The sequence below is a fragment of the Bidens hawaiensis genome, unplaced genomic scaffold (genome assembly GCF_021521415.1).
Source record: "Bidens hawaiensis isolate Kalapana, Puna unplaced genomic scaffold, B.hawaiensis_p1.1 tig00005823_1, whole genome shotgun sequence".
Classification (NCBI taxonomy): domain Eukaryota; kingdom Viridiplantae; phylum Streptophyta; class Magnoliopsida; order Asterales; family Asteraceae; genus Bidens; species Bidens hawaiensis.
Window position 1 is genome coordinate 1407152 of NW_027491384.1, and position 18669 is coordinate 1425820.

General features: G+C 36.0%; 2 protein-coding genes across 2 annotated transcripts; one reads left to right on the forward strand and one right to left on the reverse strand.

The window, feature by feature from the left end:
• Window positions 1–429: 429 nt before the first annotated feature.
• Window positions 430–1161, reverse strand: LOC143630780 (uncharacterized). Its single transcript, XM_077099695.1, has one exon. The coding sequence runs from the start codon at window positions 1033–1035 to the stop codon at window positions 430–432; it is 606 nt and encodes a 201-aa protein (XP_076955810.1). The 5' UTR covers window positions 1036–1161.
• A 3727-nt stretch (window positions 1162–4888) lies between these two features.
• Window positions 4889–12537, forward strand: LOC143630798 (AP-4 complex subunit epsilon-like). The gene is made up of 11 exons (XM_077099712.1): window positions 4889–5583; window positions 6712–6897; window positions 9081–9296; window positions 9402–9512; window positions 9988–10185; window positions 10268–10399; window positions 10480–10536; window positions 10623–10739; window positions 10840–10917; window positions 11000–11143; window positions 11223–12537. Exons 1-11 carry the CDS (start codon window positions 5017–5019, stop codon window positions 12225–12227), a joined length of 2811 nt encoding a protein of 936 aa, XP_076955827.1. The 5' UTR covers window positions 4889–5016; the 3' UTR covers window positions 12228–12537.
• The last annotated feature ends 6132 nt before the right edge of the window (window positions 12538–18669 follow it).

The window sequence follows — 18669 nt, forward strand, 5'->3', positions numbered from 1 at the left end:
TTTGTATTGATTTCCAGTTAAACAATTTTATACGACGAACATGTATAGAAAAGTTCCTTACTAAAGACAAGTTTTTAAACACTTGGATTTGTAGGGGAACTGAAGTTTTATATACGACAAAGATTAAAAAAAATTTGTCAATCGTCAAAATAAAACAAAATAAAAGAAAGAAAGTTCGTATGCTAATTCTAGCCAGCAATTCCTTTCCTAAATTATAAGAAAACACCCCCAATCCCCATGAACCAAAGTATAGATCAAATTAATTATTCATATTCATCGCATGCATTTTCAACAATCACATATATCTTTTTATGAACCAGTGTTTATATATATATATACTTTATACAAAAACAAACGAACCATCTCCAGGATTAATTCAAGATAATATTGCATATATGTGTGATCATCTTCATCTTAATTAATTATTTCTTAATGCGACTTGCTGCTACAGTGTGGATACACCGCGGTATAATCAATCGGCAACTGAAGACGACAATTAATATGCAACCAAAACTTCACAGATCCTAAAGGCCCAACCCTCCACCTCGCCCGCGAATTCCCCTTCAAGAAAAACGGCATCCTTTTGGTGTTCGCCAGCGACTGCTCGGTCAGGTACTGCTCGGGCGGATCCAAGGGGATCGGAGACGACTCCACCACGTAGTACAACTCGGTCGACGTGTTCTTGCGCACTTCAAAAGGATCAGCCACCAGTTGCGCAATACTCAGCCCGTGGTAATCGAGTATCAACTTTGTGTCGTAGAAGCTTGCGTGTGCTCTCACGTTATGGTTCTCGGCTCTCATGATGATTGTTAACCGAACGGCTAGGACTCCGGCTTGGTTGTAGTCGAATCTGTCTAGGCGAGCGGCATGGACGTAGAGGAGTGGGACTTTGGGGCGGATTGCTAGGTAGCCGACAAAGACGACTATCCCAACGACAATTATTATGATGAAGACGAAGGCGCAGATGAAGGCGCAACACCAGGTGAAAAAGCCGGTGCGGCGTTCGGTACCGAGGGCGTATGGTGGCTTTGGCATTGGGTAGCATGCATAGTGTGGGATATGGGAAATGTATTGTTTATGATGAAAGTAGCTAGGGTTTTGAAGTGTGTAAGGGAATGAAGGTATATGAAGATGCCATTTTCAGGGGACAAAGTTAAAGTGGTTACCTTATTTTAAGTTAGTTAATCTTTGGTGTGTCCAGGATATTATTGCTTTGATAAGAGAATTTTTACTTTTGGTTTGAGAGTTGAGACCAATTTCATGCTTTTTTAGATGAGACAATATAGGTATTTTTCATTCTATTTTAAAGAAAGTGGCACATTATTATTCTATTATGCAAGTATGTAATATGTAAAGAAAAGGAATTTTATACATCCTTTACTTTGTCGGATAGAAGTTGTTGAGTTATGTTAACATTGTACATATGTTAAGAACTAAGAAGCTAACAGTATGAATCTTATATTTAGGTAGCGTTTGGTATGCAGAAATGACAGGGGGAATGGAATGATTTATTACGTGAGAAAGGAGAAAGTGGTGTTTGGTTGTTCAATGGAATGGAATCATTCATTACACATGAAATCCCATTACATCAAAATCATTTCTTCCCACCCCTTCTTTTTTTTCATTCAATTTCTCCCTCACCCTATTTTCTCAACACCAACACCACCTAACAACAACCACCACCACTACCATCGCCACCACCACCACTGACCGCCACTGCCGCCGTCGCCACCGCCACCACTACCACCTTACCACCAGCGCTACTACCGCCACCTGACCATAACCGCCACCACCACTGTCGTTGCCTGACCATCACCTCCGTTGTCGCCACCTGACCACCACCTTCGTCGTCGCCACCCTACCATCGCCATCACTACTAATGCTACCACTGCCACCACCACCACCATTTTCGTCGACGGAGCTACCACCGTCGCCATTGCAAAATTTTATTTTTTTTGTAAAAATATAAATATATTTTGAGATAGGAATGTTTTTATTATTTCTATTTCATTCATACAATTTTATTTTGGATACCAAACAACATAAAGCAATTATTCATTTCATTCCCATATGTTAACCAAACAAGACAAAGGAGTGGTAATTATCCATTTCATTCCCATAGGTTAACCAAACAAGGCAAAAGAATGGTAATTATCCATTTCATTCCCTTGTTCATTCCATTCCTTCTCTCATTCCATTTCATCTTCATTCCATTACTTCCAACCAAACATAGATGTGGATTAGCTAAAGCTGGCACCCCGATTTTCTTTTAATCCGGTTATACTTTTGTGAAAGACACTAATTTATTTTGTTTGATACGACAACTTTTTAGCGACACACCTTATAATCAGGATGAAGGAATTAGGGTTTTATGAGTTAGAAATTATCATATAAACATCTAAGTAATTTAAAGTGGTAACCCAAATTCATGTTTCGAAACAATCTTAAGCTCTTTTTTCGTTCAAGATAAAACCGAATGTCATAAATCACACAACGATTATATTTCAGGAAGTTACACCAGTCAAAGTCTTACTTTCTTAACTTGTGGTTTTAAATCGTGTGTTCTTTCTTGGTCTTGTGGTTTTAAACTTAGACGCCTATGAGTTTTCTTTCTTTTTTTTTATTGGCAAAAAGTTTACCGGCCAACCATGGTTTTTGTTGGCTTAATTAAACCCCCTGGCTTTCTCAATCTAATTGTTGCCCTCTTTTGACTATTCATCAAAGGTTTTCTTGAACATTTCTATTGACATAATAACTGGACTTCATCACCAATTTCTTACGAATCTGTTGGTATATCAAGCTCACGTCCTATAGAATATGTCAATCTAACAAAGTGGCATGTACCATCCAAAACTTTAGTAGTACTCTTAGAAGTTCGTGGGAACATTACAAATCTCATTTTCTTGTATCTAAGTTCGTTATATCATCAGCTTGCTTTAGTTCTTTAATCCATTTTTTTATTGATCATACGTTGATACAGAACTTGTTAAAATTTTGTTGTTGTGGTGTTGACTATTCATTACCAAGTTCGGTTGATTTAATGCCCACATATAATTTGATTCTTTATCTAAATGCATGCAGACAAATGCAACGAAAATTTTTGGGTTGTTAACGTTGCAACAAATTGTTTTATACCTACTTTTGTCTTGTATGTACCATTCATATTCATCATTACGATCGAGCTGGGACGATGAACGTCATATCACAAGTGATGTTAGATGACAATAATAATAATAATAATAATAATAATAATAATAATAATAATAATAATAATAATAATAATAATAATTCTTTGAACTCATTTATTTATAAATTAATTATATTCATCTAGCATACAAATTATATGTACCTTGTAAAATCTTTAAAAGAATGTGTATGACTCAAGCCTTCTTTTTGCCATTTTAATTTACGTTACACGTTATACACGTTTCTAAAAAATGACATATTTTTAGGGTTTTCGGCCTTGACATTATGTCATAAAATCTTGCTTTTTAGCAGTCAATCGCATTGCATATGATAACTCAATATGATGTCAAGATGAGGATTATGTGTTCTGCGCAACGACCACTGAAAATATTAAAACCCGACTTATAGATGGCCCCATTAAAGACACAAAAAAATTCGTTACAAGGGGCATATATATGGTTTTTTCTCAATATGAATTTTGTTTTCTTTGTGTCCACATAAAGAAACACAAACAAAAAAACATAGATTTATTCATAGATTTTGTGGGTCCCACCTCGTTGTATGGTCACATTGCAAGGGGCGTTGATAAATAAGAGGGCTTGTAACTGTTAAAAGGTGTGTTTGCCTATAACAACACCCTTAAAATTCTATTAGTCAGCGGTTGAATTTCGTTGCTTGTTGATTCCCGATTCACAGGTCGACACTCAAAAAAAAATATAGAATAGAAGGCAACTGTGATCAATGACATAATCAATAACTATAAATAACGATATAAAAACAACGGATAGGTGAAAATCTAGTGGCTCATCATAGGCCGCAATAATGCATCATCTAAAAAGCAAAAAACTTGTTAACTTATGACATCGTCAAATTATATGCATCCAAAAAACACATATGTTAACCTCAACATAGTAAACAAATATCTAATTTAGAAGGTAAAACACAAACCTAAAGTAAGTTTTTATTAGTGATCCAATCCTGTAATATAAATTGAAAAACTTAACAACTGATGCAACGCTCCAACTCTTTACAAAGCTCGCTCCTTTCTTTTTATTTTTGAACTATGAACTTCTATAAATAAAAGCTGGAGCAAAAAGCACTCTCCACAACCGGGAGGAGAGCCAAAATAAAACAAGAAAAGACAATTACATCAAGGAAAACTTGCATCAATATGACCAACTAATCAATTTATAATTAGATCTAAGTTTGAATCAAAGAAAACTTAAAGATCTAATACCACAAATGATATCTTCGATGTTCGTCTTTTTTCCTTCAAAAATCATAGCATTTAGGGTCCTCCATATTCGCTAGCAAGCGATGATTACGATGCCTTTGAATGCCTCGTTTTCCTTGATATTCAGCCCCACATAGTTATAAGCTTCAAATAAATCGTTAACAGAAAAGACAAAGAAAGACGAGATCTTGCCCATTCATTTCTAAATCTCCCATTACACACAATTAAATTATAAAACTTCATTAAAACCCCATAATCGAACAACCAATAACTTTGTATCGATCCCCAACCCTCTCTAAATAAACAAACACCCAATCCCCATTAATGCAAAATCAATAAACACCCCATTCATCCAAACACCCTATCATAAAACACACGACACACTAACTAACCCAAGCCACGTGCCTTCCACGTGTCTCTCCAGATTCAACAACAAACACCAACACCCAATTCCAATTCCAATTCCAATTCCAATTCACTTCACTAAAACAACAATAACAACCCCCAAATCTTCAGAATCCAAAACCCTAATTCAACCAATTCACGCACACACTGCAACCCTGGAGCAGCTAAAAACCATCGGGCGTGAGCTGGCCATGGGGTCCCAGGGCGGCTTCAACCAGTCTAAAGAGTTCCTTGATCTCGTCAAGTCCATCGGCGAAACCCGCTCCAAATCCGAAGAAGACCGGATCATCCTCAACGAGATCGAAACCCTCAAACGCAGGATCAACGACCCAGACATCCCCAAGCGTAAAATGAAGGAGTACATCATCCGCCTCGTCTACATCGAGATGCTCGGCCACGACGCCTCCTTCGGCTACATCCACGCCGTTAAAATGACCCATGACGACTCGCTTCTGGTCAAACGGACCGGCTATTTGGCGGTCACTCTGTTTCTGAATGAGGATCATGATCTGATCATACTGATTGTCAATACCATCCAGAAGGATTTGAAATCCGATAACTTTTTGGTCGTGTGTGCCGCGTTGAATGCGTGCTGTAAGTTGATTAATGAGGAGACTGTGCCGGCTGTGATTCAGCAGGTGGTGGAGCTGTTGGGGCATCAGAAGGAAGCCGTTAGGAAGAAGGCGGTCATGGCGTTGCATAGCTTTCATCAGCGGTCGCCTGCGTCTGTGAATCATCTTGTTTTGAATTTTAGGAAGGTCGGTGCTTTATGGTTGGTTATACACACATGACACATTCTGCTTGTATAGATTAAAAATACAGTTTTAAGATTGCTTTGGGACTCTTTTGATCTAATAGGGCGGAGTTTTGGGTTTAAAATGGTATGTTATGCATTGCGTTATTAGTTAGCTTGTCGTTTTAGGGCCGGTTCACCTGAAAACTGAATCAATTGTGTTGGAAAGTTGAACACTTTAGTCTTTACATGATACTACGTATACTTGGCTTAAAAAGCGCGTCTATGATATATTTTATCTGTCTAGTTAAGAAACCCTTAAACGCATAATCAACATCTTGTTACGAATTTCCGAAAGGTCGGTGCTTTATGGCTTTACATGCTGCACACACTGTACTTGTATAGATGTAATATTTCATGCATTATGGAGTGTACAGAGTATGATGTTTGCAGTTAAGAGTTAGAAGGTTACTTAGTTAGATATAAAATCTGATTTCTTTCTGCCAGCCAGACATGAGATCAACTTTATAAAAATACAGTTTTAAGTAGTCCTATGGTTTTTTGAATAGCTTTGGGTATGAAAAGGTTGCTTTGGGACTCTTTCGAACTAATGGGGCAGAATTTTGTGTTTGAAAAATGGTGTATTATTGTTAAATGCATTGCATTTATTATTTAGCTTGTCGTTTTAGGGTCGGTTTACCTAAAAAGCTGAATCAAGCTTGTCTTGTCTGAAAGGGGAAAAGATGCATGATATCCTGCATTCTTGGCTTATAAAGAGTGTATACGAAACAAAGTTAGCTTTGAAAAATGTTGGCTCTGCGAGTGTTAAACTATTATTTATTGAGTTTAAGGGTGAACACTTAGCCTAGAATAACTAAACTACTCAAATAACCGACAAATGATTTTTAACGGCTGAATTTGTAAATTGATCATATTTGTCGTAACTGCTTCTTTTTGCTGATTTGTTTGCATGACGTATTGAGTTACAATAGACGTCTACCAGTGCAATTAAATGCACTCTGTTAAGTCTTTTTGCGTGTCTCATCATTCTTTTTGGGTACTGGAAGCATTCTTACTATGGAAAGTTCATTTTGTGAACTGTGATGATAGCAAGATTTTCTGATTCTTGATTTGTACGTCTTTTCTTTTGCAGAAACTTTCTGATAATGATCCTGGTGTGATGGGTGCTACACTTTGCCCTTTATATGATCTTATTGCAGTAGATGTAACTCCTTACAAAGATTTAGTTGCAAGCTTTGTGAACATTCTCAAACAAGTTGCTGAGCGCAGATTGCCAAAAACTTACGACTATCATTCGACACCTGCTCCTTTCATACAGGTATACACTTCAAGTAGTCCTAAGCGTAGATACTTTATAGCTCTATTGTTAGAATATGCTATTCCTCATTCTTAAAAGAAGAAACATTTCTTTTTGGGGTATTCTCTACGGGATGCACTATTTTTTCTCTTCAATGACAACAGTTCTATTCTTCTTTTGTTGCCCTTTAGTAATTACTTAAAAATTATAATTAGTGACTTTGTTATTTGTCCACAAGTTTTCTTTGGTTTCTGATCAAATAGCCGAACATTTTTATGGACTACATGTCAAATCAAATGTCGCAGTTGTTTCCTAGATATGAGTCTCGGTTTTATATGTGTTCTTTCGGTTTCTCATGTTCTGATTTTCTTCTTGGAGGATCAAAGCTTGATCCACAATAACCTTATTTATGGTGGAAACTGGATTGGCTATATGATTTGCTAAATATAGTGATGACATTACTGCTTAGTTATCTGACTTAAACTTTAAGCTCGAGCGCATCTTTATTAGGAATGCTTCTAGATGTGCTTTCTTTCTTTTTCTATATAGGAAAACATTAATAAGCAACAAAAAACTTAGCAACAACCATTTTAGAAATATATAAGCCCTTTTAAAATGATAGATGTGAATTACTAGAGCTTAATCAGCTCATTATGTTGCTTGGTGCTAATATTTATTCCTCACTTGTGTTTGGTATTCATCTTAGTACATTCAGTTTAAGAAGTAATATGCTATTGTTATTATTGGTTCCTGTGAGATAATGGATCCACAAGAAACATTGATGCTTTGGTGGTGCAGCTCTTCAAAGGTTCTTATGGTTGTGAACTTCACCCAAAGCAAGACCAACCATATCCTTAAATTAGTAACCATGAATTCATAGGGATGCAAGAATGGGGATGCATAATAGGAAAAGTTGGGTTTTGTAACATAAAAGGGTTAGCAATGGCTAAAACAGAAACAAAATTATCTTTATATCTTCCTAGGAGAGAGAGAATGTAATAGGAATAAATTATTTTTCTGATACTTGACACAATGTTTGACACGATAGGTAAAAGTAAAAAGGATCTTAAGAGATATTAGATATATCAGAATCTATCATGTTTAATATATTAATCATGCAATAACTTATTTTCTTAGATTTATAAACATACTCATCTATAACCTCACTACCGTATTCTAAACTTTTTAGAATTTTTGATTCTCAGTATTTACTTATCGCGTACACATATCCCTATACATAGTAAGACACTATTCAAGATTGTATTTTTGTCTATGGATTAAGCTTCTCAATCATACCGCTACCAGTGTTAGTTACCGGGCATAACTAGAACTGTATGCAACATTAGAGGTATGCTTGTAATTGCATGAATTATGAAGGACGAATAGAGGAAATGCGTGTCCTAATTTTTTTTGTTAGATTGCAAACTTCTTTGATTTTCACTTTAAATCCATCATCTAAACACTTCCCATGCCTTATTTTCATCCCATTTCATAGGATATCGACATCTTATCATAATATAGTAGGAAACATACATGCAATGCATATCTGATTTCTTTTTCTTACTGGATTTATATCAAAATCAAATTAAAGTTCACGCATCTTCAATTGCATGTGCCTGCTATCACCATCTTACTATTCCTTTTACAGTAAGCAATAGTAATAGATTTCTCATATCTAATATATTCACAGGATATTCTTTGAATCTTTCATTTCTTAATCTGTTTCCTTTCATTTCTCGTTGTTTTCCACCGCTGGCTCCAACTTGTATGAATTCAAACATTGGTTTATCAAGAATCAATCCAATTAGTCTCCCTTTTCTCTGCACATGTTATTCTACTTCTTTCTCTATAAAACCATTTAAAAAATAAGCTGAAATCATCGTCTCTTTATAACCCTTGGCTTGGGCTCAAAGTCGAATTATTACATGTGTGTGCAATATATGAAGTTGGTCGCTTTTCATTATGAATTATCATCACTGCTATAAAGAGAGTCCTTTTAGATAAATTCGTGCACACACATGTAATACATGAGATTACACGATAAGTTTTCTGCGTCTGTTTTCTTAAATTTTATAGAAAAAAAAGCAGAGGTAAGGATCTAACCTCTAAAGTAATTATTTATATTCTATTAAATTTATATGTAATTTTGATTATGGATTCTTTGAAAACAATTGTCATCATAATTATATCTTTTCAATATGCAGATTAAGTTGCTAAAAATCTTGGCATTACTTGGTAGCGGCGACAAAAAGTCCAGTGAGCAAATGTATACAGTCATCGGGGACATATTAAGGAAAAGTGACACAGCTAGTAACATAGGAAATGCCATTATTTTTGAATGCATATGTTGCATCTCTTCAATACAACCGAGTCCCAAGTTATTGGAATCAGCTGCTGATGCAATCGCCAAATTCCTCAAGGTGTTGTATTACTTCTATACTCTTTAACACCTAAACTCTAAACATTTAGTCTCTTTATCTTTAATATATACCTAGTCTTATATGAAAATATTTTTTTTATTTCAGAGTGACAGTCATAATTTGAAGTACATGGGCATCGATGCTCTTGGTCGATTGATACGAATAAGTCCAGAAATTGCTGAACAACATCAGCTTGCTGTGATTGATTGTCTAGAGGTGAGTAATCAGTTAAATTAATAGATATTTGTTTATCTAGTTTGTCAATAAGATTAAGGGGCAATTCATGTACCCCTACAAACTTGGAAAATATCGTATATATAACCATGCGAAACTAATAGTATCGTAAATGCCCTTACAAAATAGTTAAAATCTCAAATATAACCAATTCAGTAATAACAATATATAAATGGCCATTTTAGTCTTATTTTTCTAAAACTTTAAAATGGCATATATGCCCATCTTTAAGTTAAGTTTTTTTAAAAGAGAGACGACGCTTCAGTTCGCTTGCTTGTCGTCGATGTTGATCAAAATCCATATAGAAAATAGGGTTTAAACTTTAAACATATATAATGGAAAGGGGGTAAGATGGTCATTAAAGTTTATATGATATTTTTGGTTTTGGTTGAGTATATATGAAAATCTTCAAGTTATATATGAAATTAATCATAAGATTAATTACTTGTTGCTGCAGGATCCGGATGACACTTTAAAGAGGAAAACTTTTGAATTGCTCTATAAAATGACAAAATCCTCCAATGTGGAAGTGATAGTAGACCGTATGATTGATTACATGATTAGCATCAATGATAGTCATTATAAAACTGAAACGGCATCAAGATGTGTGGAGCTTGCAGAGCAATTTGCTCCCAGCAACCACTGGTTTATCCAGGTTTACACATGCATACATATTAAGATGACAATTTCATAGAGTTGTTTTCATGAATTTAAAGTTTTATTTTCTGGATTTACAGACTATGAACAAAGTTTTCCAGCATGCTGGGGATTTAGTGAACCCGAAAGTGGCTCATAATTTGATGCGGCTGATTGCTGAGGGATTTGGAGAGGATGATGATGCAGCAGATAGTCAGTTGAGATCATCCGCTGTATGTATTTTCTAAATTATGTGACACCCTTTATTTTTTATTTCGCTTATAGTTATATGGGATATATTCTTTTGCTTCAGGTGGAATCTTACCTGAAAATAGTTGATGATCCAAAACTTCCATCTGTATTTCTCCAGGTACGTTTACGTTTCATGATCATTTTGATGTGGACGTGGCGAATACATTATTTCTTTTTAAATCTTATATAATAGTTTGACAACAGGTTATATGTTGGGTATTGGGTGAATATGGAACTGCAGATGGTAAATATTCTGCTTCCTACATTAGTGGCAAGCTATGTGACGTGGCAGAAGCACATTCGGGTGATGATGCTGTTAAGGTATGTTTACTAGCTTTATGAACAAATAAGCATTTACTAAACAGCGTATATTGTTTTCTTTGGGCATATAATTAGTTGCTGTTCTCTGCAAATTTTGAAGGCATATGCAGTGACAGCACTTATGAAAGTATATTGTTTTGAGAAAGCAGCCGGAAGAAAAACGAGTTTATTACCGGAGGTCAGTAAATGTGTAGTTTTTAAAAATTTTCCAAAATACAAATCAAATTATTTGAAAGTTGAGTTTTCATTTCTTGTTGTAGTGCCAATCATTGCTAGAGGAATTATCAGCATCTCACTCAACCGATCTCCAACAACGTGCATATGAATTCCAAGCAATCCTCAATCTGGATGCCAATGCCATAGAGAATATAATGCCATTAGATGCAAGCTGTGAAGATATTGAGGTAACCTTTTGTGCGTGTTAAACTATTAACCCTAATTTCAAACACAATGGCTTAATATATTACCAATGTTTACATGCAGATCGATAAAACACTTTCGTTTCTTGATAACTATGTCCAGACGGCATTAGAACAGGGGGCTGAACCGTATATCTCCGAGAATGAACGATCTGGAACTTTAAATATTAGCAACATTACAAACCGCAGCCCGTATGAACATCCAACTCATTCTCTTAGGTTCGAGGCTTATGAGGTTCCAAAACCCGTGGTTCCCACTAAACTACCCCCAGCGGATACTTACCCTACTGAGCTAGTACCTGTATCCGTACCTGAGTCTTCTTATCAACCCACCTTGTCTTCAGGACCTGATGTGGGCTCGGGCTCAGGCTCGAATGAACTGAGGTTACGTCTCGATGGGGTTCAAAAGAAGTGGGGTAAGCCCGCTTACTCATCCTCTTCATCTTCATCCGTCTCAAACTTTGATTCGCGTACGACCGCGGTTAACGGAGCAACACAATCGGATCACGTGACAGCTAAATCACGTGAACTGAGGCAGCCAGCGGTTGATGTTTCAGAAGAAAAGCAAAAGCTGGCTGCATCACTGTTTGGGGGTAAAACTGGCAAGCCTGAAAGGAAGCAGTCTGGTAGTGCGGTGGCTCACAGTAAGGCTTCAAGAACCACCAATCACGGAGAAGATAAAGTGCAGCAGCCCACAACCGTGACCACAGCAGTTCAGTCGCCTCCACCCGACTTGCTTGATTTGGGTGAACCAACCGGTGCAGTGAATAGTTACTCTTCCGTTGCGGACCCGTTTAAACAACTGGAAGGTCTTCTAGATTTGAGCCAAGATGGTAATGCTGGTACAACCAGTTCCAGTGGTCCTGATCTTATGGCTCTTTATTCAGAGCCATCAGGTCAGAACCAGAAAGATAACATGAACAGTGCACCAAATCCAAGCAACCATGCCGCATCACTGAGCAAGGGTCCGAACTTGAAAGATGCTTTGGACAAGGATGCACTCGTCAGGCAAATGGGTGTGAACCCGACAAGCCAGAATCCTAATTTATTTAGTGATCTGCTCGGTTGATTAGTTTTAATAAGACAAGGTCTAAATATTGGAAGCTGAACTTGCACAGGGGAAGGTTTGTTTAAGATTATAAGAGAATAGGAGATCGGGCTGTTCGGTTGAGTGGTCTCAAGTAAAGATTTGTGTTTTTGAGTTTTATAAAGTTGTGTATTTTCAAGATTTGATGGTCGGTCGTTTTCGTGTACTTAATGGGAGAGAAATTATTGTATTTTAGGGAAACGATTGTTTTTGTTTCTTTATGCTGAAAATATGGTGTATATTTTGCCTGATCAACTTTCACAAGCGATCGATGAGTAGGAGGTTGTATGTCTCGGACCCACTAGGCATGTTTACAGCTGACGGGTTAACTCGTCGTGTTAAGGTGTCAACTGTTAAACCCATTTATGTAGACGGGTTTGTGGGTGGTAATCAAGTTGTAAACATGTTACTTAGGTTGGCAAGTTGTATAAAATTGGTTATGGGTTTGTGGGGGGTTCTTAACTATTAACGAGCAAGCCATCCACTCTATTGAATGCTTGACATTCGCTATAGTTGAAGCATGCTCCTTCCACCCAATAAAAACTAAATATTCACATTTTCACATTCAAGAAAATTATTCTCATCATAATTTAGAAATCCATCGTCCAACAAGAATTTCAAAATAATTTAACAAACGTCTTTACACCTATATTCATCAAAACACATAACTTAGATGTGGGTTTAGTTACCCTCCAAACAAGCCATAGAAGGCAAATAACTTGTAAAAGTAAAATTGTCACTACTAGTAAACCAAATAACTTCAATTAAGACCACCTTCCGCTTTGTGAAATCATCAATAAACCACTTGCATCCAAAGTGAATAATATATGCCGTCAAATAGGCATACAAAATAACTTTTAAAATACTCTAAAACTGTAATAAGATAACAAAAATGTTTATAAAAATCAAGTAAAGAAAGAAGCTACTCACAAACGCTAAGATTAGGAGAACTTGAGAACGGCTTTACAAGAGAAAACAATTGCTAACCTTTGGCCGGGTTTAGCCCAGGCATCTCAAAAAGATTTGTATTCGTCATCCAATCTCGCCGGTTGTTTAAGACCTTTCGTCTTTTCGTTCTCCATCAGAAGATATATCCGAAAACATCTAATATCCACAACATTTAACTTTTTATTAATATTTAACAAACAAAACTACATTTGGATAATAGGTAAGCGAGCAACAAGCTGTGCCGCTATCCCCCTTTTGGATCGCAAAGCTTATTCTACTAAATATAAATCCTTGGTTCCTCGGGCTCTGCGAGTCACTGTGGACCACCTTCTGCACCCGTTCTAAGAAGCGAACCGCCTCAGGAGCTAGAGATCCAAATGTGTCGAAGGCAAATGGAATGAACACGTGCTGATTCTCCAAACATGCTGCCTCATGCTTAGCAACCTTCCTATATTCCGCCCTCAAAACCACCTGTCTCGGAACGAAACCACTGTCTCTCAGCCCCACCAATGGTGACACCCCAGTGAGGTCGACACATGCATGCTTACCCCCTGCCCATCCAAACACAAGAACATCCGCAGGACGCAGTGTAGATCTTCCCTCTCTCGGATCAGTCAGAAAGTTTACAGGTGCCTCTTTTATGGCTGAGATCCCGGCACGCCTAAGCACATCCCATAGGACATTTCTAACCCAGTCGTGACGATACTTGAACCCCGGAAATTCCTTACAGTGGAGGGCATGCTCACCAAATTTATCCAAATAGGCTTTTTTACAAATGGGGCATGATTCGTCTGGAGGGAAAATAGGAATTATAAGCCGGTATTTAAGGATGACTCTGTATTCAATTGCCGACATCCGTTGTCCAAGACCTTCAATGGGCACAACAGTAAAAAAATCTTGGGCATGAGCCCCATTAAGATAAGCAAAAACTGCATTTTGTCTCGGAGTCATATCGAATCGCTCCTCCAAATCATGTACGTGTTTACCATAAAGAGCACTCGCCAAGGTTTGTTGAGGTTTCTTGGGGGGCGGTCTCCTTATCAGTAAAATCGCCTAGATCAAGGTCCGGAAGAGTTGTTCCAATATTACAAAGTGCAAGGGAGTAGTCAGTATCTACCCCCATAACTCCAGTGCTTCGCAAGATGTGGTCCTGCAATTTCCACGACTGGGCCCTGGAAGCCACAAAAACATATGCAGAGACATCCTCAGCCGAAAAAGTTCCTAAGCCTCCGCAACGCATAGGGAGGAAGCCAACCCCCTCCACACACAACAATATCTTCAATCGCCCCCCCGCAGGCCCGCATCAAAGATGGCCACAACCTCTTTGACATGTTCAGGTTGACAGGTTCGGAGACCAAACACTAACTTAGCAACCCCCATGCACGAACGCAACAAAAAGAGCTCACTTTGAGGGTCTTTAAGTGTGACATTCGTCAACTTCGGGTCTCGTTTTATATTCGTTTTTGTAATCATTTTATAACATGTCGATTTTTTTGCGTTTATTTTAATAAATTATACATCGTAGTTGTGGTTAAGCTTGTAAACCCGAACCGGCATTTTATCAAATTATTGATGTTATAACTCTAGCGTGTGTGGGGTTTGTCAAATGCAGTATAATTTATAAGCTCGGTTAAGTAAACTTTAGGGACTAAAGTGGATTTCTTTAAAGTTATACAAGTTTTAAATCATTATAAACTAAATACCAAACTTGAGGGGACATTTTTGAAAATAGGTTATGCATATATAAATATCAAAACCCTAACCCTATCTTATTATCACTACCAGCCGCCACCATCTTATACTCCCGTTTTCCGGCGACCGAAAATTGGCTCCGGCGACCTCCGGCCACCTAGTCTCTCCTTCACCTCCTCCGGCTACCCACCTCCCCCGATTTTCCGGCGAACACACCACCACCTAACCTCCTTTCCCTCTCGGCTCGGTTTTCCGGCGACCGAAAAACCGGCCGCCGTACTCTCTCCCTCTCTTTCTCTCTTCTGCTCTCTCTCTCAGCCGTTCTCTCTCTTTCTTCGTCTCTCTCTCTCTCTCCCTCCGGCTCACTCTCTCTCTCCGGCTCTCTCTCTCTATCCCTCTCTCTCTCCCCGCTGGTCTCTCTTCGGCTCTCTCTCTCAGCTGTTCTCTCTCTCTCCCTCCGGTGTCTGTTTTTCCGTCTCCGGCAGGATCGGCTCGGGTTCTTCCCGGTGTAGAGCCACGACCTCATGTTCACCTAATAGGTAAATTAATTTGGGTGTTGGTGTTATTAAATTTCATATATCAAGTTTCAGATTTAAATTTGTTAATAATCGTTTTTGTTTATCAGTTTTATTCTTTGAAACGGGTTGGATGAGTATGGAGTTGGTTTGATTAAAAGGCGAACAACCGGGTAATGGATATAAATTCCTTATGGGTTTAAGTTAACAAATGTTATCTTGGTTCGGTTGGTTTGTACGTTAGTTATTAAACTAGAGGTCTTGGGTTCGGGTCTCATCCTAGACCAGTTTTAATATTATTTTTTATACCTAACAAATTTATTGTTACTATTAGTATTAATATCAATACATAAAAATCGTTATTAGTATTATCACATATAACTTACTATTATATTTATTATTATTATTATTATTATTATTATCATTATTATTATAAATATTAAAGTTGTTATTAATATTATTAAAGATCATATTATTATTATCTATTAAAATCGTATTTTATCATTAATTACTAGCAACAATATTATTATAGTTATTTTGTGAACTCGTTAAGAAATCGAACCAACATCGAGTATTGTATCGTTATTGCTAGCAATATTATTCACTATTATTATCATTTTTATCAACAGCATTATAATTAATACCAAAATTTCTATTCTATAACTATTAATATTAGTATTATTAATAATAATTATTGTTATAATTATTATACTATATTAGTATTATTAAAAATAATTATTGTTATTATTATTAACATCATTATCTTATATATCTATATATATATAACCTATTTTTTTAAGTCATTATTATCATTACTATCTTTATCATTAATAACATCATTATAAACTTTATTATCTATTCATTTTTATAAAACCGAACTCTTAAATTAAGCCCGTCTTGTTTCTATTTGATATTGGTTTAGTTATTTAAAAGCCAAATAAAATAATAATATTTTATTTTAAATTATCAATTAAGTATGAGTCCCTAATCGTTAAACAAATTAACCGGTAACCCGATTAACAACCGAACATTCTCGTCCAATGTTTCAAATGTAGTTTCAACTAAAGTTCAAGTTCATTAATATATTTTATTTATCCATTTTCAATTAGCTTTCAAGTTGGATTCGTTCGTTTCGTATACAAGCTTCCTATATGTCAATCACTTATTAGTTTCTCAATTCGTCAATCGAGGTGAGTAACTTCATACCCTGTTTTCTATCTTTTGTTTTGGGGTGACATTTCATACCTATCAAACTAAATGCTTTATTTACTTGAATCTTAAACCCACAAACGTGATTGTACACTTTACTTAAATAATTGCTCGACTTGGTGTTCTATGCTTACATGGTTATATGCTTATGTGTTTATCGCTTTCGGTTGGTGGAATCTATAAATCCGTGAACTATATGGTATTCTCATATAGCACGGTGTCGTTAACGTAATGCAATTAACGATAACTATTAAATCCTAGACTACTTGGCAACCCCTTTTAGCTAGTTGGTGCTAATGTGTTTAGAAATGGTCAATAAAATCCTAGACTACTTGGCAACCCCTTGTAGCTAGGTGGCGCTAACGTAATTCTATTAGCGATTGTCAAATTATCCAAGTTGTTGCTTTTATTTATCGTTTCGTATACAAGTTTTGTGGCTTTTTTATTAATATATACTTATATGCTCAAACTTATGAATTGCTCACCAACCTTTGTGTTGACAAACTTTATTTTCTGAAATGTTACAGGTTTGACTTTTGTTGACTCGAGGACTTAACAGAAAACGTTACCAAGACCATTAGGATATTAGTAAAACGAACAATATAAATGTTACTTGTATTCAATTTGTTTGTGTGAACGAGACGTGTTGATTATTGATTTATGAAATAAATGAGTTGATTAAATACTGTCACTTTAAATAGTGTCTTGTGTATTTGTCCAATCACGTTGCACCCCGACATGTTCCGCCTTTGGTCGGGGTGTGTCACATTGGTATCAGAGTCACAAGACTATAAGATAGGTGGTTAGACGTAACGACCTAGTATAGTCTTTACTTTAGGGTCCTTATATGTGTTGCCTATACGTGTTTGCCCTACTTGATTGTTCATTACACTTGTTTATTTATATACTTATTTATTTCATCAAATCATAAATATACACATACACACACTTTCATATACTCCAAGGTATCCTTACCTTAAAACGCAAAAAACATTAGTTTTTATTGTGTTTTATGGATCACGAGCTTAAGTTGGATCCCGTTGTTTCAAATCTAATTAAAGATTGTCTCATATGAGATGACCACTTTAAGTAGTCGAATGCGAGCGTTCCGTTCGCCATCCTAATTTTCGGTGTTGAAACAATAGAACCACAGTGGTACGTGGACTAGTGTTTCAACATGACGTTGTATTCCGATTTATTATTTTTGTTACAATCGTTATTTGAGTCGAAAACATGAAAAAGACGCGGTGGTACGTGCACATGTTTAGACCCCAACATGGTAGTTTTATAAAAAGGTTTTTAGTGTCGGAATATCAAGTCATGGTGGTTCATGCGCGATTTTCCACCTTTAAATCTTAAAACATTATTAGTACGTTTCAAGAATTTAAACCATGTTTCCTTCATTTTGTTATAAATTCTTATCAAAAGTCTTCATTTATAAATGTTATATTTTTCTTATTGTTAATAATTCTTTTAAATCTCGTTTTAATATGGTAAACTTTTACACCAATTTTCTCATTTTGATTTCACAAGGATTTTTATTACAAATTCCGTTTATTAAAATCTCTTCGTTACATAAAATAAATAAACAAATAAATATATGTATATATAGAGTTTGATCTATTCATAATGATTTTTAATATGCAATTTATTTTCATTAAGACGATTTACAAACAAAAATCTTATCATATAAATTTCATCATATTAAGAAGGTTTTATGATAAATTTCATCTCAACTTTTCGAGTAAATTTCTATTGAATAAACTTTAAATTGTCTTTAAAGTCCTTATACAAAAATTTTATAAAATTTTATTTTTATAACTATTCCGTTTATTTTGGACGATCACATCAAAATTTTAATTATTTAAACTTCTCACGACATTTTTTTATTTATACTACATTATATAATACACGTGGTAGAATTTTCGTTACCCAAATTTATTTTCATAACAACTTTCACCATGCAATCTTGGTTCATTATAAATTTTCGCAAATAAAAATTTACATCATACGATTTTCCGCGTTCTAAACTTCTTATGATAGTCTTGCTATGATTTTTC

Excerpts from the sequence above, each read along its gene's own strand:
- LOC143630780 (XM_077099695.1), bottom strand. The coding sequence starts at position 1,035 with ATGCCAAAGCCACCATACGCCCTCGGTACCGAACGCCGCACCGGCTTT.
- LOC143630798 (XM_077099712.1), top strand. The coding sequence starts at position 5,017 with ATGGGGTCCCAGGGCGGCTTCAACCAGTCTAAAGAGTTCCTTGATCTC. Across the intron at positions 9,513-9,987 it reads CTGTGATTGATTGTCTAGAG|GATCCGGATGACACTTTAAA; the intron begins GTGAGTAATCAG and ends TTGTTGCTGCAG. Across the intron at positions 10,918-10,999 it reads AAACGAGTTTATTACCGGAG|TGCCAATCATTGCTAGAGGA; the intron begins GTCAGTAAATGT and ends TTCTTGTTGTAG.